Source organism: Heterodontus francisci, chromosome 33, assembly GCF_036365525.1.
Source record: "Heterodontus francisci isolate sHetFra1 chromosome 33, sHetFra1.hap1, whole genome shotgun sequence".
Lineage (NCBI taxonomy): Eukaryota > Metazoa > Chordata > Chondrichthyes > Heterodontiformes > Heterodontidae > Heterodontus > Heterodontus francisci.
The window spans coordinates 55829206-55851178 of NC_090403.1; the positions used below are offsets into that span (position 1 = coordinate 55829206).

The 21973-nt window shown below is 44.0% G+C and overlaps 1 protein-coding gene across 1 annotated transcript in view; it reads left to right on the forward strand.

Moving 5' to 3' along the window:
- Nucleotides 1-21973, forward strand: part of LOC137348247 (ATP-citrate synthase-like) — a 94305-nt gene that overhangs the window by 54173 nt on the left and 18159 nt on the right. The window contains exons 7-17 of the mRNA XM_068013656.1: nt 18-148; nt 2458-2576; nt 3119-3255; nt 4482-4543; nt 5455-5572; nt 6601-6755; nt 7967-8060; nt 11048-11077; nt 15627-15768; nt 16329-16497; nt 21492-21596. Of these exons, the coding sequence (XP_067869757.1) occupies nt 18-148; nt 2458-2576; nt 3119-3255; nt 4482-4543; nt 5455-5572; nt 6601-6755; nt 7967-8060; nt 11048-11077; nt 15627-15768; nt 16329-16497; nt 21492-21596 (1262 nt within the window). The remainder of the gene's footprint in view (nt 1-17; nt 149-2457; nt 2577-3118; nt 3256-4481; nt 4544-5454; nt 5573-6600; nt 6756-7966; nt 8061-11047; nt 11078-15626; nt 15769-16328; nt 16498-21491; nt 21597-21973) is intronic.

Genomic DNA, 21973 nt, shown 5'->3' on the forward strand with positions numbered 1-21973 from the left:
CTGTTAACCCACTGCAGTTGTGACCGATGCTGGTGTGTTTGTCCTTGATATGGCAGCAAAGATCGATGCCACAGCTGACTACATCTGCAAGAGTAAATGGGGAGATGTTGATTTCCCACCACCGTTTGGGAGAGAAGCTTACCCTGAGGCAAGTACCAATATATGGTAACATATTTTGTGTTTTTTTTAAAAATCAAGTAGCTTTTTAGAAAGATATCCGAAGTGCAGGATTAAGGGAGGCCACCTGTTAAATGTCTTCCTAGTTTTTCGTATTTGGCAATTTTTGTTTCTTTTTCTCCTCTCCCGCACAATTCTGAATTTGTGGACTTGTAAGGCTGTTACAGATGAGAAGACCACTCAACCCAACTCAGTTCATCCATCCTGAAAGATCCTTCCATCAGTGCACCAATCATAAATGATTGCAGGACTTTTGCCTGTACTGCTGTACCCAGAGGTCCATTCCATGTATTGATGATTGTGTGAAGAATATTTTCACATCACGCCTAAATTGGGATTTCACTAAGTTTGAACCAGTGTCCCTGTCCTTGTCCTACTGCAGCAGTTTTAAGTTTATTAGCTCTAATGATAGGAAGATTATGAACCTTAAATAATCAAGTTCACAGCAGCAAGCTCTTTAAGCAGCACTACAATTTAGAGTAGCATTAGCTAACAAAATCAAACAAAACTGTTCTAGTTACCACTCCGGGAACAAAGGTGTGGGCTTCACTCTGCAGTTGTCTCTCCAGTCTTCTTACAAACTGGTAGCGATATATACCTTGTACAGAAGACTTTATAAGAATATGGCAACTGTCCTTGCATGATGGTCCTTGCGCAATTAGTATCAACCCTTGTTAACTTTTATGTGAAATATAATTACCAATTCCTCCCATTTTTAGCATACTTACTGGGCCTCATAAACCACATCCTTTTCTCTCACCATTTGATCCTTATCGTATAGGACACTTGCTATTGAACTGCACAGCCAAACATTGCTCAACAGATCTGCTCTCTGAAGTATAGATTGAGATAGTGCAGTGTGGCCTTTGTTCTTAAGGCATGCATCCAGACATGATCTCATTTGATCGGGCTGATCCTGACCGTCTGGCATTTATTAACCTGGCACTAACATCTGTTAAATCTCCTTCACAAGCAAGAAACATAATTGGCATGAAATAGTCCAGAAGTGTAGTGGCATGAAGCATCCTGTTCATTCAGCAGAATCCTGTCAGCATGTGGCCTACAGTTTGCAGTAATTTAAGGATTTATTTATTACCTCAGCTTTGAGGACCCTTGTTATTTTTCAAAACAGAATATCCCAAATTTCCCCAATCCCCTCGATCGAGGAGTCAGTCTTGCGGCTCTTTGCCCTGCTTTCAGAGCTTCATGTTTCCCTTGTGTCGGGGTGATGAGGCACAACATTGAAAGATGACAGTACAGTTTGACTATGACTTCAGCAAAGTGCTCGTCCAATCTGCGTTTGATATCCCTTGTGTAGAAGAGGATGCTCCCTGTGTAGAGCTCCTCTTGCTTCTGGTTGCATTTTATCTGTGGCTAGGGGTTATGTTAGTGAATGACTAAGGAATGAAAACAATAATGGACCAGATTTTACTGGAGCGTGGCATCTTGCAGCATTAGTTAGACTGCATGCATGCTTAGGTTTTAAATTTTTTTGCCCACTGATTTGTTGGGGGAGCACACTGATAACGGCACAGCAAGGGCAACAGGACATCTGGGACCTTGGTGAACAATGGGACAAACAGAGTATCGTCATAACCAATAAAAAGAAAGGATTGAGAAGTAACCAGGACTGAGGAGGGTGAATTAGAGTAGGTTAATTCAGTGACAAATCAGGTACAAAAAGGGAGGGAAAGAAAGATTGGATTGACAGCGAAAAAGGAGGAAAAGTAAGAAATATTTTTCAAATCTCTAAACAATTCTCAATCTGAAGGAATGAGTGCACACTTTTAATTCTTCACTTTCTGGCCAGAGAGGTTGATTAGCAGTCATTAACAATGATCATGTTAAAGGGATTTGCACAGTTAATTTTAGACTTAACATTCTGTGGCGAATTTCATGGGCAGTTAATGAGCGAATATAGCAACTTATTGAAACTCAAGGTGACGTTTGCTGTTTTCGTGAAACTAATGGCAGAACAGCCCAAATCAGCCAACAGCTTGTGGCGAATTGCAATTCATGGGGAATCTCTTCCTCACAAGTTGCTGGCCAATTTGCATGTCAATAATGGTGTGTGTCAGGTTGTGTTATTTCAGAAAGATCTGGCCCAGTGGTTATGTTGGTCATGTTGCATTTATCTTCAGGTTGTGTTGCTGTTGAGTGAAGGTTTCACTGGTTTGGGACACAGTGAGAATTCTGCTACTCATTTGACAAACTGAGGGCTGGCGGTTAAAATTATTTTTTAAATGACCATTTTGTGCTTTGATGCTGTAACGGTTATAGGAAGCTTATATTGCCGATCTTGATGCAAAGAGTGGAGCCAGTCTGAAGCTGACTATCCTCAACCCCAAGGGCAGGATCTGGACAATGGTGGCTGGAGGAGGTGCTTCTGTTGTCTACAGGTATTGTGTACTCCATTACACTAAATCCAAGTGCAGAATTTTGAGCCTTAGTGAGTCCTTTAAAACACAATCAAAATCATCACTCCTCTCTTAAGCACTGACTCACTTGGTTCCGGTCGTGAGTAAATTCAGGGAATGGAACTGAATTTTATCAGTCAAGAAAAGGAGAAAAAAATTAGGAAATCGTTTTTTGCTCTGCTTTTACTTGAACATTTTGTTTTTTAATGGTCAAAATGAATGTCTGGTAGTGAATAATGAAAGTGTTCTGAACAAATTTGAAAGTTGACCGAAAGTTTCTTGAACCAAATAGTCCTATTTTCAAGACGTGATGCACTCTACAATTTTGTAGAAGGTAAATAATTGGTTTGGAAGGGGAAGGAAAGAGCTAGGAAGATGATGATGAGGGCTAGTTTTTTGAGACCCTTTAAATTTAAATGAAGTGTCTGAGCGTTCGCCAATTGGGACTGCAAAATCCAGGACAAACCTCTTATTGTGGTCAGTTTTGATTTGGCTGTTAACTGTTTTCCTTACTGTTTGGTCAGTGACACAATCTGTGACCTTGGAGGAGTGAATGAGTTGGCAAATTATGGCGAGTACTCTGGCGCCCCTAGCGAGCAGCAGACCTACGACTATGCTAAGACCATTCTGTCTCTAATGACAAGAGAGCAACATCCAGAAGGTGAGATCAAAAGAGACTGCAATCATCTTGAAATTGAGTAAACTCATAATACAGCATTTGAAGGCAGCACGGGACAGCAACTGAATACATTATTGTGGCACTGCCCGCTCCTGTTTCCACTTCCTGCGTTGAGCACTTGAGGTTGGTGGGAGGAGGAGAGAGAGAGCACACGGTGGAGTGGGGGGGTGGGAGAAAGAGAGAACATGTGCGACGGGGTAGGTTGAGCACAAGTGTACAGGTGAGGGGGAAGGAGAGAGCATGCAAGCGAGTTGGGGGAGAGGCAGAGAGTGTGCCTGCAAGGTGGGTGGGGGAGGGGCGGAGGGGAGAGCATGTACGAGGTGTGGGGGCGAAGGGGAGCGTGCACGTACGAGGTGGAGAGGAGAGCGAACACGCGTGAGGTGAGGGCTGGGGGGGAGGGGGGGAAAAGAGTGAACGTGCGCGAGTTGGGGGCAGAGAGCGCGAATGCGCGCGAAGCGGGGGCGGAGGGGAGAGAGCATGCAGGGGGGAAGAGAGCGAACGTGCGTGAGGCTGGGGGGCAGGGGGCAGGAAGAGGAAAGAGCGAACGAACGCGAGGCAGGGGGCGGAGGAGGAATAGATCGTGCATGTGGGGGAAGAAGAGAGTGTGTTGCAGCAGGGGAGGTTCGAGAGAGTGTGGGGGCGGGAGAGAGAGCGTGCACACGCTTCTGTGTGGGGGCGGTATGGGGGCAAGGAAGAGATGGAGAGAGCGCCCGCAAGGGAGTGGGGGGAGGAGAGAGGGAGGGTGGGTGGGCAGTACAACGCGCACGAAGGAGTGGGGGGAAGGGGGGAGAGTGAGTGAGGGAATGGGGGACGGGAGAGGGGGTGGGTGGAGAGGAGAGAGAGCGTGCGAGGGAGTTGGGGGGAGGGGAGAGAGCATGCTGTCTCCTTTCACTTCACCGTTTGTAGCTGCACTTTCAGTTACCCCCAACCCTTTGGAACTTCCTCTTTTTTTAAAACAAGTTTCAGCCATATCGCCTTTCTTCCTCCCACCATTGCGCGCATCACCCCAACCCCCAACCCCCCACCCCTCAACCCAATTGTACTTTCATACTGGTCCTTCCTCTTGTCTGGTGTCCATTTTTTGTCCTTTGCACTGTGATGTATTCAAACATCTTTACTTGGGGAGTACTATAGATTGTAAGGTTACATCTATTTTCTTTAACTGACTCCTTAATCTTGCCTGAGTAAATCTGTTCAATTTTATTCAGGAAAAATCCTCATTATTGGAGGCAGCATCGCTAACTTCACGAATGTAGCAGCAACATTTAAGGTAACAAATCATTCCTCAATCCCCAGATTATTTGGATTTGTAATTACTTTTTGTATAAAGATAAATCTGCCTAGTGATCTGGTTGATCATTAATTAGATCACATAAATACAGATGACCCAACTTTGTTCATTCAGCTAGAAAGAACCTCAACTCCTCTTTCCAACTGTTTTAGATAATTCCAGGGTATTTCCTCCTCCTACTCTGCACTACCCTTTCATGCTTCTTGCAGAGACCAATGGAACCAGACTAATTTTATTTCTTTGTAAAACACCAAGCCTAGTAGATTTGATGTTGGCTTCCACAGCTGTTCATTCATTCAGATACCACTGGTGTAACTGTTAATTACTGGGCTGATGTCATAATGCTTCTTGGTATTCCTTTCTACTTTTTCTCGGTTACAACCCTTTAAAGCTAACTCCAAAACAGCCAGAATCAAAGTAAACTTCAAAGACAGTGATTAAATTGATGGATTTGTAAAAGATGTGTAAAGGTTGGGGGAAGTTTTGTCGGGAGAGAGGAGGACATTTTCAATGTGAAGGGCACCTTCGGAAACATTACTAAGTATTTGGACTATCATATTCTAAGCAGGTTTCAGACTTCCTGCTGGTTTGTTGATTCTCCCACGTGGTCCAAATCTGACTGGCCAACATTCTTTTGAATGAAGATTGACATCCTTCCTGCTTCTAAGTACTGATTCCAGTACTTCGACGTAATTCATTGACAGGAGGCAAAATAAAATGGTAGGAGTCCCTATGTTCTTGAGAAAACAGCCAAACATTCTTAACCTACGGAAACCAAAGGAGCCGAACCAGTCTTTCCCAGTGAAACTTCTTAATTTAATGGATTTTGTTCTGACAATGAAACATCCTGATGTCCTGTCTGTTAATCTTTGTGTTATTTCCTTTTCTAGGGCATAGTACGTGCAATCAAAGACTACCAGACCCCATTGCAGAACCATAACGTCTCTATTTTTGTCAGAAGAGGTGGACCCAATTACCAAGAGGGTCTCCGTGTTATGGGTGAAGTTGGTGAGGCTTTATAATTTTTTTTGAAAAATGTCAAGAAATAGTGCAGATGCTCCCAACAATATATCCAGCATAAAATGAAGAATTAGCAAGCTAAATTGTGGCCAAATGGGTGGCGCACACTACTTTCAGCGTGTTGGTCTGTGTCTGTGATTCCTTGGACAGATCTTTCATACAAATTTGGCTGGCTTTGATGAACATAGGAGGTACCTTTGCAAAGCTGTCTACTTGTTCTAGGATCTTGGAGGGTTGGGAGTAGGATGGCTGTCTGCTGTGGGCTGGTAAAAAGCCCAATCCAGTGACAGGGGGAGGTGAGGACAAGAATTAGGGCAGCACAGTGGCGCAGTGGTTAGCACCGCAGCCTCACAGCTCCAGCGACCCGGGTTCAATTCTGGGTACTGCCTGTGTGGAGTTTGCAAGTTCTCCCTGTGTCTGCGTGGATTTTCTCCGAGTGCTCCGGTTTCCTCCCACAAGCCAAAAGACTTGCAGGTTGATAGGTAAATTGGCCATTATAAATTGCCCCTAGTATAGGTAGGTGGTAGGGAAATATAGGGACAGGTGGGGATGTGGTAGGAATATGGGATTAGTATAAATGGGTGGTTGATGGTCGGCACAGACTCGGTGGGCCGTAGGGCCTGTTTCAGTGCTGTACTTCTAAACTAAATTGCAATAATGACTTGGTCCCATCTAACCTTAACATAAGGGCTCCACTTGCAAAGAGTATAGAACATGTAAAGAGCCCATCCTACCAACTGTTTAAATCTATCCACATTCAGCAGCTGCCAATGTGTGACCAGTCTGGTTTGGAAGATGATTGAGAGCAGATTGGCTTTCTCCTCCAACTTATTGCTTCTCTCTGACTCTCTTAGAGAATGGGATGTTTTCCCATCAACTCTTTCATATCTATCCCACCCCCCAATCATAATGATCCTTTCCATACTGGAGCAGTAGGTCACTTACCTCGCATATTGTGCCACCAAGTTATCCAGTGCCATGTGTTCTAATCCTAATTTTTTAACCTCTGTCCACAGGGAAGACGACTGGAATTCCGATCTATGTTTTTGGAACAGAAACGCACATGACTGCAATTGTGGGAATGGCACTTGGCCACAGAACCATTCCTGACCAGCCACCCATGGCTGCCCACACTGCCAACTTCCTACTAAATGCCAGTGGCAGTCCCTTGGTAAGTGCCGGAGCTTAAAACCTGGAGATGGTTACCCGAGAGGGATGTATTTTGAAGGGCTAGTGTTTTTTTTAATCTAGCTTGTTTTGGTTGTGAAATGATTTGAAATGGATGAGTGTCAGTGCTATAATCTGGAGCCAGTAACTGTCCCACTTGTTTGTTATTGGGAACAGTGGATAAGGGAGAGAGCATGAGGGCAGGTTGTATAGACTAGGCTTGTGTTCCCTCAAGTATAGAAGATTAAGGGATGATTAATTTGAGGTTTTGAAGATGATTAAAGAATTTGATGGGGTAGATAGAGAGAAATTATTTTCTCCGGTGTGGGAGCCCTGTTCAAAGGGGCATAAAATAAAATTAGAGCTGGGCCATTCCAGGGTAATATCAGGTAGTACTACTTCACACAAAAAGTAGAAGTTGGGAAATCTCTCCCTCAAAAAGCTGTGGACGCTGGTCAACTGAAAATTTCAAAACTGCGATTAACAGATTTTTTTTGGGCAAGGGTGTTATGGGTCATGGAACCAAGGTGGATGGATGCAGTTGAGATACATATTTCATTGTATGGCGGAATTGGGCTGAATGTCCCTTCTGGTCCTATTTTCCCATGTTCCTCTTCCTATGCATCATGTGTCTGCAGCATATGTACTGATCCTAGTAGCTGTGTCGAGTTCTGCGACCTGGAAGCAAACCATTTGCCTGCCTTCTCGGCCATAGGACAATGCTATGTGAGGGGCAGAGGAAGGAAAGTATTGCAACCATCCATCCAGTTTGTAATTTGATTCTTTTACAGTGAAGCTTGCTGTATGTAAAGCACAGTTGTCGCGCTCGTGAATCGGGGGTGCTCTCCTCACGGAGAGGGTAACACACAAGGTTGGGCTGAGCTGAGTGAGCTTATGGTGTAGCTGACGTGAGGGGCTTTGATGAACATCGGGTGCCAAAGCACTCATCTTGAATGTGTACTTGTTTGGTTTGTAGGAGGCTCTTTTGCTCTCTCGCTCTGAAAGGAAGAAGCTAAAAGAGATGTGGCACTGTGTTCTGTATCTGGGGCTGAGTGCAGAATGTGTTAAATATTTGCATGGGGTGGGATGGAGTTTTGCCATGTTGTCTGTTCCTTTGCACTGCTGTGAATGATGGACAGGCAACTACTTGTGGCCAACAACTGCTGCATCCCTAAATATGGCTATAGACTAACATTGTTTTTCAATTCCTTCTAGACCCCAGCCCCTAGCAGAACTGCTTCTTTCTCTGACTCAAAATCTGAGGATACCAGTAGAACATCGATGAGCTTGAAGCACAGCATCCTACAAGGTAATTCAACAAATATACCCATAAAGGTCAGACCATACCCAAAGCCTTGATTTACACATGTATTTCCATACATAGACAAGTTTCTGTTAAAGGGGAAATGCCAAGTTCCAAATCATTGCATTTAATGAATGAATCACTTCAGTAGCTAGTTCCATTTCATTTGAAGAATGCTGTTAATTTGCTGAAGGCAGCATTTGGTTGCTATGTGCAGACTTGCTGTAGCCCTTTGTCAATTGATCATCACCATTGGTACATGTGTGCTTTCTCTTACCTTGTATACTGTCTTGTGCCTTTCACAGACCGATCTCATGTCCATTGGAGAAATTAGCTCATTTTGCCAAACAGCCCTGTTCTGTCTGCAAGTGATTGATTCCCTCAGCCACTCCCACTCTGGCTTCTGTCTTTCACTTTCTGTACTGTTTCAGTGAAGCTGAACACAAAATCGAAGAACAGCACTGTATCTGCAAGGCCTTAATACTGACTATTGCTTGAACCTTAACTATATTTTCTCTCTGGCAGGAGGGGCTGGTGTTTGCAGGGGCATGGGGCAGGGATAGAGCAGCTTGGGTGGGGACCCTCAGTCAGAACATCGAGTTGGGCGGTACCCTTGGCGTCCACCTGCTTTTTCTTTCTACCAGGCTCCTTAGCCATGACAGCCAGCTCAGCTTTGCCAATTGTTCATGCTTCTCATTCTACCTACTTCATTCCCCTGCTTCCTGAAGTATTCACACACACTGCGTTTCTTATGTCCTTTTTTACTTTGGTTTCTGTCATTGTGCCTCCTCATGCTGATTGCTTCTGCCACATAACCATCTTTTCCACATAGACGCTTCAAAGATCATTTGTTTCTTCTCCTGTGTGTTTGATAGTGTCATTACAGTGCAGAAGGAGGCCCTTCTGCCCATCGATTCCATGCTGGCTGTCTGTACAGCAATCCCGTTAGTCCCATTTTCCCACTCTATCCCCGTAGCCCTGCAAGTTTATTTCCCTCAAGTGCCTATCCAATCTCCTTTTCTTCTCTCCTTTCCCTTTATTCTTTCAATGCTATTCATTGATATCTTCCAGTTTTGACAAAGGGTCCACGCTCTGAAATACCCTTTCTCCACAGGCACTAATTCCATTTGCTGATTTTTTATTTCAGATTTCTCGCATCTAGATTTTTAAAAACTTTTCATTCACCAGTGTTTCACTGCACGTGGTTCACAATTACCTGGAAATCTGTAGGTTTCAAAGCTAGATCATGTACCAGAAGTATATACAATCCATGGACTCCTCCCTCATACACGAGATTTTTTTAAAGTATTAGATTTATTATATTGGAAATATTGAGCTAATATGGAAAAGCATCTATGTTAAACATAGTAGCTTGGAGCCTGGTGCTTTTTTAAAGAGGCACACTGAACTGGCAGAGTTACATATTTGACCATTGTTAGTTTGTTTTAATTTACTTAAAGTTCTGTTCTTGTGCAAAACCAGATTGGCATAGTTATGATTTGAAATTTTAAAGTAAAAGCAAATACTTTTATTTGACATTGCTCTGGTTCTGTACAAGTAAGGCAAATGATCTGAATTGCTCCATTTCTGTTGAGATGGAGCACGATTTGAAGGGAGCTGCTTTAAGGCAGTGGATAAGCTCTACTTTGCTCGTTTACAGCAGCCGGAATTGCTGAGCTTGTGTAAGCTAGTGGTGCTGTTTCAGTCCGCTCCTGACACGAGACTCTCAAAAGCAGTCGCCTCTAACTAATATCAGCTTTACTCACCATGGTGCAGCTGAGGGCAGCAGACATTTTCTTCTGTATCTGTCAATCTGGCATGTGCACTTCACCCTGCATTACTGTGCGCGTAGATGCACTCAGTTGGTTCAGTGGCTCCCTGTGCTTCTGTTGCAATACATACCCGAGGGACTCGCAGCAGCAGCTCAGTGTCAGCAACTTAATTTTTTTGTGTTAAATTTTTTTTAGTTGCTGAATTGTTTGTGCTGTGCCTCTGTTTACCTGTAGACACTGAGGCAAACTTGGTCTTCTGCATTGTCATATGACTAGCACACTGATCAGTTTGACATCCATCTCTCAAAAGTCAGATTATATGTAATCTTGAATGAATTTTGGCTGCTCAGTTGGGGTTAATGTGGGATCATAGTACCACTTTGATTTTTATCTCCTCGTGCATTTTTTTCTGCACTTAGACAATAGGAACAGGCGGCAGGCATTCACCCCTCATGCCTACTCTGCCATGCACTTGCATCTTGGCTGAACTGTATCTTAACCTCATTTAACTTAACTTGGTTCCGTAATCCTTAATACCGTTGCCTAACAAAAATGTATCTATCTCAGTTTTGAGATTTTTAATTCAGCGCCAATCTCAACAGCTTTTTGGGGGAGAGAATTACAGATTTCCACTACCTTTTGTGTGGAAAAAGTACTTCCTGACATCAACCCCGAATAGTCTCGTTCTAATTTTAAGGTTATGCCACCTTTTTCTGGACTTCAGTTAAACTCCACCCCAAGCATTGATAACATAATCTCTGCTATGTGGACCATGTTCCATTTAATTGCTTGAGGGAAGATCCCTAAAAGTAATTGGTTGACTTCCTAGGATGACTGATAATTAGATAGCTCTTTCAAAGAGCCTGCACAGGCACGATGGACTGAATGGTCTCCTTTTGCACTATTAAGCTTTGATGATCCATGCCTCTTATAACTTGCCCAGCTGCCCTTCACACCACAATGCTTGCCAAGTTGGATTGTTTTAATTTGGGTTGAATTGGAAGCTATGGGAAAAGCTGGTGAGATCGTTGAACTGTCTTGCCTTGCAGTGGTGGAATTGTCCTCCATTTCTTGGGTGTATTGATGGCAGCTTTGGGAAAATGGGCATCACCTCTCAGAAGGGAGAGGATGTGCCATTGGGAAGGGTGTATTGGATAGTGATATTTTAAAAGTCCGACTGTGTGATGCATTTCTTTTGTTGGTGATCTCTCTCTTTGACAGAAGGAAGGGCAAGGCAAGAAAAGAAAAGAGGTAGGAGGGCTACGGATGGATAAATGTATGTTCATGAAAGGTGGTTGGTTGCTATTTACTATGCTGCTTTCCAGCAGAAAGCTGTAATGTTTCTGCTTCATTTGATCTCAGATAAAATTAACCTGTGGTTAAATCTCAGGGGTGTTATTTACCAGAGGGAGCTGGGAATCGAAGGGATCAAACCTCCTTGACACATTCCTTTATTTAGTATGGAGCAGACCTTTTGTTTCTGGGTTTATAATATAATGAAGCATTAACTCCTTGCAGCCTGCTGCTTGTAGAGTGGTGTCACTGGAGTTGTGTATAGACGACTCCAGCATGACTCAATATTTTGGGTCTAAGCTCTGCCCATTCAGTGGGGGACAGCTGGGATCCAAACTAGAGTCAAAACATCTTCTGTGCGAGCTTGCCTTTCTGCAGCAATGGCTGACTAATTCTTGACTGCCTTTTACAGCCACATTTCCACAACTACCTCTGCTTCTGTAGTCGCAAGAATCCTGCGAGCTTTACAGAAGCAAACCTGCCCAAAAGGTTTGGTTTTCTGAATATAAATTCTGAAGAGCTTTGTCAGCACTGTGCACAATATTAATGCTAGGCTGTCTGGTGACTTTTTTGCTTATTGACGCCAGTGAATAGAGTCTTGTAAGCTGCTGTTTGTTTCAATTCTCTAATTTAAAAAAAAAGTAACCTCTGTATTACAGGACCTGATTTAACTCGATAGCCTTTCATTTCCTTCAGACCTTCATGGAGGGAGAGGGAGAAAATATGACCAGGATGGAATCTCTGAACTATTGTGAAGAGCCCAGTTGATGATGAAATGCTTCCTTTTTTTTCATATTTCCCCTCTTTTTTTTTCTCCTTGTGCTCCTGCTGGTGGTCTGGAACATCAACCCTGCATCACTGCAGACACTGGCACCATCTGTATCTGCATGTTGGTTTAAGCACTATCGCAGAATGCCCTTCCGTCTTGTACCTTGCTGTCCGCACTCCCCTTTCAGGACAGTTAGTGAATGGCATTTGAGAAATATAGATTTAAGAAACTGGAAATCTGAAAAATCATATAAAATGTTAGAAATACGCAAGATTTGTAAAGAGAAAGGACAGGTTAATGTTTTGGAAATAAGCCCATTATCAGCCTGGAAGATAATTGAGCTCGAATGTAAGGCAGAACAGCTGTCTCCCTCCCCTCTACTTTCCACTTCAGTCTCCCCTATTTTGGAGGGTTTTATACACTTATCTTTTTCGGCTTTATTTGCCTTGCTTTACACCCTTTTTGCCCTAATTAATTCTACAATAAGAGAAGCTTTTTCCAAACTTCCCAGGCTGATGAAATGCAAACAGGACCGTCAGCAAGGAAGGTATGTAAGCAGCAACAAGATTGAATTGTCTGGGCTTCAAGGGCCCTAGTTTGGACACCCCCTGCTCTGTAAGACTGAACAAAAGAATGAAGGCAGGGAAGAGAGTGTATAGCAAGAAAGCGAGAGTCCTATCATAGGGAGGCAGTCAGGAGTGACTAGTACAATCTTTGTGTACCATCTACCAGCTTTCACCTCTGCCTAACTTTTCCAAGCTTGTTTGCTGTTTATTCTCCCAAATGGCTGCCTTCCTGTTACAAGACTCTGCATTCTTGACTTGCTGTCTTGCTATACCCTCTCTCGTGCCTCAGTTCCTTTTATTCAGCCTTACAGAGCAGGGGGTGTCCAAACCTTGACCTTCGAAGCCCAGACAACTCAGTCCTGTTGCTGCTTATCGACCTTCCTTGCTGGTTATCTTGCTTGCATCCACCAACCTAGGGCAGTTTCATAAGGGCTGCTGTTGCCTTATTGCTGGATAAATCATAACACCGAGATCTGATGGTGTCAGCATTTGCAGTGTATGCAGATTAATGGGAACAAGAATTTAAACATTTTATTTGGCCCCTAGGGATCATGGCAGAACCTAAATACTGCACAAAAACACAAAGCTTGGGCACCCCTTTCATTGAAGGGATTCATTTGACTTCCAGTTTTCAGTTCTGATAAAGGGCCTGCATGAGGAATGCTGACCTGTCTTCTCTTTTGAACCTCCTGCTGTGTTGCCTCATCCCAGCAACACTCCCCATATCCAGGCACCATGGGGCAGTGGCAGCAAAAAGGAACCTATCCCATTGGCTGTTGTCAGCCTGCCCAGGTGGGCTAGCTGTGCAGTTTTAATATCACCAAGGTCACGGGGAGGTCTGATCACACTGGCAGAGTTCCAGAGCCTGAAGGTTAGTCATGAACATCATGATTCGAGCACAAAGTGGCAATTCTGACTTCTGAATAATTGTGCAGGTGTTATCTTCAATGCCCTGAATTACAGCCTTCAGTGTTAACTGGGTAAATTGTGTGGTGGCAGGTCAATAGTACAAACACTGAGCTTTCTTCTGGGTAGCCCTGCCCTCTGGGAAAGACATGCTTTTGTTTTCCTGATGATCACTCCCAATTATCCCCCAAATTTTAATATCCTTCAAGAAACCTCCTTACAGTCAACAAATGTGCAAAGGGTTCATCAGATTTTTTTTGATGGCGTCCTGCCCAAGCTCTTATCTGTGACAGTGATTTTCTTTGAGGGTGATTAGATTAGAGATACAGCACTGAAACAGGCCCTTCGGCCCACCGAGTCTGTGCCGAACATCAACCACCCATTTATACTAATCCTACACTAATCCCATATTCCTACCAAACATCCCCACCTGTCCCTATATTTCCCTACCACCTACCTATACTAGTGACAATTTATAATGGCCAATTTACCTATCAACCTGCAAGTCTTTTGGCTTGTGGGAGGAAACCGGAGCACCCGGAGAAAACCCACGCAGACACAGGGAGAACTTGCAAACTCCACACAGGCAGTACCCGGAATCGAACCCGGGTCCCTGGAGCTGTGAGGCTGCGGTGCTAACCACTGCGCCGCCCCTTTTGGGTTTTTAAAACTTTAGCCACTGGTCAGTGTTTCTTCAGACAATAGAAATGTGAACCACCTGAATTCCCCTCCCTGGCTGTACAGAGGCATTTACTGTGGGGCTTAAAGCTAGCATTGGGCTTTCCAGTGCTTGATGAAGCCTTGTCCAAACAGGTGAGGGTGGCACCACGAGACCGATGCTGTCCTGAAACCTATGCTGTAAACATAAAATCACCCTTAATACTGAAAGTTTTTTGACTTATTTGGGAACGGGCACCATGGATAATGCAGGATCTTAAAATACCCAGCAAATCTGCAGCAAAATAATTTCTGCTCCCTCCTCCACAAATTGCTTCTAAAATGGCAGAAAATACATATTAAATCAGGGTTTTGTGTACTTTTTATGAAGGCAACAGAATGAGTAAGTTTTCTCCAGAATATTGTACATTCACTCAGCTATTTTGTGTAGACTTGAGTGGCAGGAAGGGGTATTGTGTGATAGTGGAAACCTGCATGTACTTTATAGCAATATCTGTCCTCCAAGGGTGTGCAAACGGCAGCCTGTGGGTCACTTGCGTTTATATCTCTCTCACTGGTTTGTCCTATTTTGAATTTCCTGGGCCTGGTGATTTGGAAAGAGGCTGTTCATGGCATTGCTGCCATTTTTGGTGGTTAAATCCTAAATCAAAACACTAACATCTACTTAGGGATGGGCAATAAATGCTGGCCTTGCCAGCGATGCCCACATCTATTTGAATGAATAATAACTTGAGATGCGCAAAAATTAATGGAACGTGGATTTAAACATTATTAGGGAACCTGAGGTTTCATGGTGCAAACCTAAAAAAAACCCACAAAGGTGAAAAGCTTGGACACCCCTGGTCTGTTGGTTACGAGTGCTGCCATGATACTGTGAGGTATCTTGAGATGTTTGTCCCTTTCTTACCTCTCTTCTCTTTTCCCCCATCCCTGATCCAAACCAACCATAAACTCTACCTAATTAGAAACTATATAGGTTTGCTTTTCAAATATCTTACCAATCAAAAGCTTACTATTCACTCAGTTGTATAAGTGCTACTTTGGCATTAGTCCTGCTTGATTCTACCCTCCAGTACATCTCTGGTGGATGGAAGTGTCTAGATGTGCAGTTTCAAACTGGCAATATTCACGCAGTCTACATTTTCAAAGAATGCAACTTGTTTCCCTAAATGCCGCCCTTTAGTTTCTTTTGAAAACTCATTGTAAATGTGACAACATTGTAATTAAAATGTTTATATTTTATTGGAATGGGAGGTAGTGAAATGCATGGGGAGGAAATAGAATGTACTTTAAGAAAGGAGATGCAAGATTTAGTAATAGCTGATCGCTCATGAAGGGTTTTGGGCCCAAGAAGCGATTGTTTGGTTTTGAAACATCCCCTGTGATGGCCACCTTGTTGCATTTACGCTCTTGTGATCTTGAGCTCGGTCATCAGGTTTCCTGTTGAGGTAGACTTTTGATATCTATTCTCCAGCCCCCTCTCCTGCTCTTCAGTCCTCTGCTTTGCCTATTGTGGATTCACTTTCTTTTTTTCATTCTCCCTGTGGTGAACATGATTCAAATTACTGTATGTCGCTTAACTTTTCAGGTAAAGCCACAACCCTCTTCAGCCGCCACACCAAGTCCATTATTTGGGGAATGCAGACCCGAGCTGTGCAAGGAATGCTGGACTTTGATTACGTCTGTTCACGGGATGAGCCATCTGTTGCAGCCATGGTTTACCCATTCACGTAAGGATGTTTTTCTATCCCCTCTATGCCTTTCTCGCTCTAGTTTACAAGGTTGGTGCATTCTAGGCTTTGGCCTGTTGGTTTATGATGTAGTGTTGGGAATAAATGAGATCCAGTGAAAGGGCTAGTCGCTTAATATCTCGGAGTCCACAAGTCTTCTCCTTTTGAGTGCAGTCATTACACCTTTGCCACTGTCTCCACGCACCACCACTTATCTGACTGCCAAGGCCTGTCCCTGGGAACAACCTCCTGCTATCTGATTTCCTGTTCCCACCTGCCGGCCACGCAGTGATCGCCATCAGGTTCAGGCAGGCGTTGAGGCCTGGATGTGAGAATCTCTCGGCCTCACCATGTTGGCTTGTTGCTCATCTGATCATTTACACAGAAGAATCTCACTCTGCAGTAAAATCAGGGCTTTAATACTTTGCATAACATTTTTTTAAAAATCTTTTGCCTCCAGTTTTGAATAGGAGCCTTAAAGAATACATAAAAGTTTGGAGTTGCTGGAGTGTGGCAGCCTATTGTGTTCACAGTTCCTAATCCTGTCTCTCTCTCCATAGTGGTGACCACAAGCAAAAATTCTACTGGGGCCACAAGGAAATACTCATTCCTGTCTACAAGAACATGGCTGATGCCCTGAAGAAGCACCCAGAAGTGGATGTCCTTATTAACTTTGCCTCGTTACGCTCGGCATACGACAGTACTGTGGAAACCATGAGCTTCTCCCAGGTTTATTGTTATTTCACTCACTTTCAAATAGCATAATGTGGGAGCTCTAGGATGCTTCTCTTATCCTGGATAACCATTTGTGCAGTAAGTGTCATCAGTTGCAGCAGCTTGAGCTCCGGGTTTAGGAACTTGCGCAGCAGTTGGCGACACTGTGGTGCGTCCGTGAGGATGAGAGCTGCGTGGATAGCACATATATAGATGTGGTCAACCCGCAGCTTAAGAGTATGCAGGAAGAGAGGGAATGGATGACTACCAGGAAATCAAAAAGAAACGGCAGGTAGTACAGGAGACCCCTGAGTGCATCACACTCCCCAACAGGTATTCAGTTCTGAATACTGATGAGAGTGATGGTTCATCTGGGGATTACAGCCAAGGCCATGGCACCATGGGTGGCTCAGCTGCACAGGTGGGTACAAGGAAGACTGGAAGAGCGATAGTGATAGGTGATTCATTTGTTAGGGGAATAGATAGGCATTTCTGTGGCTGCAGATGTGAATCCAGGACGGTGTGTTGCCTCCCTGGTGTCAGAGTCAAGGATGCCGCTCAGTGGCTGCAGAGCATGCTGAGGGGGGAGGGTGAACACCAACAGTCATAGTTATGGAGTCATATAGAAATACAGCACTGAAACAGGCCCTTTGGCCCACTGAGTCTGTGCTGACCATCAACCACCCATTTATATGAATCCTACATTAATCCCATATTCCCTACCACATCCCCACTTTCCCTCAATTCTCCTACCACCACCTACACTAGGGGCAATTTACAATGGCCAATTTACCTATCAACCTGCAAGTCTTTGGCTGTGGGAGGAAACCGGAGCACCCGGCAGAAACCCATGCGGTCACAGGGAGAACTTGCAAACTCCGCACAGGCAGTGCCCAGAATCAAACCTGGGTTGCTGGAGCTGTGAGGCTGCGGTGCTAACCACTGCGCTGCCCATGGTCCACATCAAAACCAATGACATAGGTAGAAAGAGAGATGTGGTTCTGCAGTCAGAATTTAGGGAGCTAGGTAGAAAATTAGCAAGCAGGACCTCAAAAATAGTAATCCCTGGATTGCTCCCATTAGCACGTGCAAGTCAGGAATAGGAGGATAGGACAGATGAATGCGTGGCTGGGCGGTTGGTGCAGGATGGAGGGCTTTAGATTCTTGGGACATTGGGATTGGCTCTGGGGGAAGATGGATCTGTACAGGCCAGACGTGTTGCATCTGAACAGAGTTTGGGATGTTTTGTTAGTGCTATTGGGGAGGGTTTAAACTAGTTTGGCAGGGGGATGAGGACCTGAGGGTAGATTCAGTTGGGACAAAATCAGAAGTGAAAATGAAAGGCAGAAAGCTAGTGGATGAGTCTGGAAGGCAGAGGAAGCAAAAGTTAGAAAATAAAAAATGGATCTGGCTGTGCTCATCGGTATCTACTTCAATGCAAGGAGTATAGCAAATAAAGCAGGCGAGCTGAGGGCACAGATAGAAACATGGCAGTATGATATCATAGCTATTACAGAAACATGGCTTAAGGAGAGACAGGAATGGCAGCTCACCGTTCCTGATTACAGGGTTTTCAGACACGATGGGGATAAAAAAGGAGGAGGGGGAGTGGCAATTTTGGTCAAAGAAACCATTACAGCTGTAAGGAGGGAGGATATGTTAGAAGATTCATCAAATGAGGCCAAATGGATTGAGCTAAAGAACAAAAAAAGGGGCAGTCATGTTGCTGGGAGTATACTATGGACCCCCAAACAGTCAGAGGGAGACTGAAGAGCAAATATTTAGGCAAATCTCAAGTGCAAGAACAATAGGGCAGTAATAGTAGGGGATTTTAACTGCCCCAATATTAACTGGGATAGTTTTAGTGTGAAAAGAATTGAGGGAGCAGAATTCTTGAGGTGCATTCAGGAGAACTTTTTTGGCCAGTATTTAGCAAGTCCAAAAAGAGAGGATGCAGTTTTGGGCTTAGTTTTAGGAAATGAAGAAGGAGTGGCAGTGGGGGAGCATTTTGGTGGTAGTGATCATAATTCAGTCAGTTTTAACATAATTATGGAAAAGGACAAGGTTAGAACAGGAGACAGAGTTCTCAATTGGGGCAAGGCCAATTTTACTAAGCTGAGGAGTGATTTAGCAAAAGTGGACTGGAGACAGCTACTTGAAGGTAAATCAGTGTCAGAGCAGTGGGAGGCATTCAAAGGGTTCAGAGTAAACATGTTGCCACGTGTCCGATCCGATCCGGCCTGACTCAAACCCGAATGCCCTCCCCGACATGTCGTCCGGTCTCATCGGGTCAGGTAGCAGGTCTTTAATAGAAAGTGGAGGGGTGAAATCAAAAAGGAAATTAGGAAAGCAAAGAGAGGGCATGGAAGAATATTGGCAAGCAAAATCAAGGTGAATCCAAAAATGTTTTATCAATACATTGAGTAAGACAATAACTAAGGAAAGAGCAGGGGCCATAAAAAATCGAAAAGATAACCTACGTGTAGGGGCGGACGATGTTGGTATGGTTCTTCGAGAATACTTTCGTCTGTCTTCACAAAAGAGGGGGACGATGCAGATACTGTAGTTGAGGAGGAGTGTGACGTATTGGATGTGATAAACATAGGGAGAGAGGAAGTATTGAAGGGATTAGCATCCTTGAAAGTGGATAAATCTCCAAAGCTGGATGAAATGTACCCCAGGCTGTTAAAAGAAGCCAGGGAGGAAATAGCGGAGGGTCTGACCTTCATTTTCCAGTCCTCACTAGTTACGAGTGTGGTGCCGGAGGATTGGAGGACTGCAAACATTGTACCTTTGTTTAAAAAGGAAGTGAGGGATGGACCAAATAATTACAGGCCGGTCAGTCTAACCTCAGTAGTGGGCAACTTATTGGAATCCGTTCTGAGACAGGATAAACTGTTACTTAGAAGGGCATGGTTTAAGCAAGGACAGTCAACATGGATTTGTTAAGGGAAGATCTTGTCTGACTAACTTGATTGAATTTTTTGAAGAAGTAACAAGGAGAATTGATGTGGATAGTGCTAGCAAGGCTTTTGACAAGGTCCCACATGGCAGACTGGTTTAAAAAAAATAAAATCCCATGGGATCCAGGGAAATGTAGCAAGCTGGATACAAAATTGGCTCAGTGGCAGGAAACAAAGGGTAATTGTTGACGGGTGTTTCTGCGACTAGAAGGCTGTTTCCACTGGAATTCCGCAGGGCTCAGTACTTGGTCTCCTGCTTTTTGTGCTATATATTAATGATTTAGACATGAATGTAGGGGGTATGATCAAGAAGTTTACAGACGACACAAAAATTGGGTCTGTGGTTGATAATTAGGAGGATAGCTGTAGACTGCAGGCAGATATCAATGGACTGCTCAGGTGGGCAGAAAAATGGCAAACAGAATTCAACCAGGAGAAGTGTAAGGTGATGCATCTGGGGAGGTCAAACAAGGCAAAGGAATACACAATTAATGGGAGAATACGGCGAAGTGTAGAGGAGGCGAGGGACCCTGGAGCAAATGTCTGCAGATTCATGAAGGTAGCAGGACAAGTGGTTAAGAAGGCATATGGAATACTTTCCTTTAATTGCCGAGGTATAGAATGTAAGAGCAGGGAGGTTATGCTGGAACTGTCTAAATCAATTTGAGTACTGTGTGCAGTTCTGGTTACCTCATTCCAGAAAGGATGTAACTGCACTAGAGAGGGTACAGAGGAGATTTACGAGGATGTTTCCAGGACTGGAACAATGCAGCTATGAGGTTTCCTTAACAAATCCATGAGGTTCTGCTTCCCTCAGCCTCCTCTGTTCCAAGGAGATTCGATTGAGACATACAAAATTGTGGGGGGCCTGGATAGAGTGGATATGACGGGCCTATTTACCTTCGCAGAGAGGTCAGTGACTAGGGGCATAATTTAAAGCGATTAGTAGAATGATTAGAGGGGAGATGATGAAAATATTTTTCACCCAGAGGGTGGTAGGGGTCTGGAACTCACTGCCTGAAAGGGTAGTAGAGGCAGAAACCCTCAATTCATTTGAAAGGTGTCTGGATATGCACCTCAAGTGCCGTAACCTGCAGGGATATGGACCAAATGCTGGAAGGTGGGGTTAGGCTGGATGGCTCGTTTTTCAGCCGATGCAGACACAATGGGTCAAGTGGCCTCTTTCTGTGCGTAAATGTTCTATGATTCTATGGTATCTAAAATATAACTGGTGACCAGGATGGACAACAGGACTGCTCTGGACATTTTAACATTCTGCTTTTGTGTCATATATTCTTTGTTAATAGAGGTGTGACTGAGCTTTACAGTAAATTCCTAGAATCTTGCAGCATCGGAGGAGGCCGTTGTGCCCTTTGTACCTGTGCTGGCTCGTTGAAAGAGCTACCATATATATTCCACAATAAAAGCTGTATATTCCATAATCTATGAAGTTTTAGATTTATGTATAGCCCATAAGGTATTAGTATAGTGGAGACCATCTGTAATAAATGTGTTGAGGCTAATTTTATTAATTTAGTGAACATTCTGATCAAAGCAGTAATGGGCTCTAAGCTTTGTAATGAGATTTAATTTTTATTGGGCCTTTTTTATTTTTAATGAGCCATTTGACGATCAGCCATGATCTAATTGAATGGTGGAACAGGCTCAGGGAGTTTCCCTCCCTTCCCAGATTTGCTGACTCTAGCTGTGGCTCTGCAGACACCTGTGAGCCGCTGCAATGAGTGTCACCTAGCTATTGAGGGTATTGCAACTGAGGGTCATTGGATAGTGACTGAGGGTCCTCATTCTCCTTGCCTTCTCCCTTTGTGGCGCCTCTACTGCTATCCTTGGTTGAGGTCAGTTAACTGAGTACAGGCCATGAATTGATTTGGGTAATTCCAGTTTGTATGGCTCAGTAACACCGAGGCTTTTACTAACTCGGTAAACTGGCTGTCTTTGCAAATCTTTTTTCCTTCCCATTCTTGCCAGTATTCAAGGTGGAATGATTGTACTTGAATGCAGCTGTGCTTGTTCTCTGTGCTGTAGATCCGGACAATTGCCATCATCGCTGAAGGAATCCCCGAAGCATTGACCCGCAGATTAATCAAGATGGCAGATGAGAAAGGTGTCACCATCATTGGGCCAGCTACGGTAAGAAAATAGTATTTCCCTTTGATCGTCTGTGGAACTGAGTACTGAGATTGTCGAGATTAGAGCCTCTTTTAAATGAGCACTTTTTCTGTGGCTTGTCTTAAGATGTTTCCTGACTTCCAGCGTTACCTTGCTCAGGATGGTGAGATGCCCTATTGATGGATATTTTGTAGAATCCTTTAATCTTACAGCACAAATGGAGGCTGTTCAGTCAAGTATACCTGTGTTGGCTCTTTGGTAGAGTTACCCAGCTTACTGTTTCCCCATAGCTCTGCAGATTTTTTCCCTTTAAATGTTCTCTTTGGTCTGATAATCCTATCTCCAGTTGCCATGTTGTACGCATTATACAAGAATGAGATTTTTTTTTTTGCTTCTAA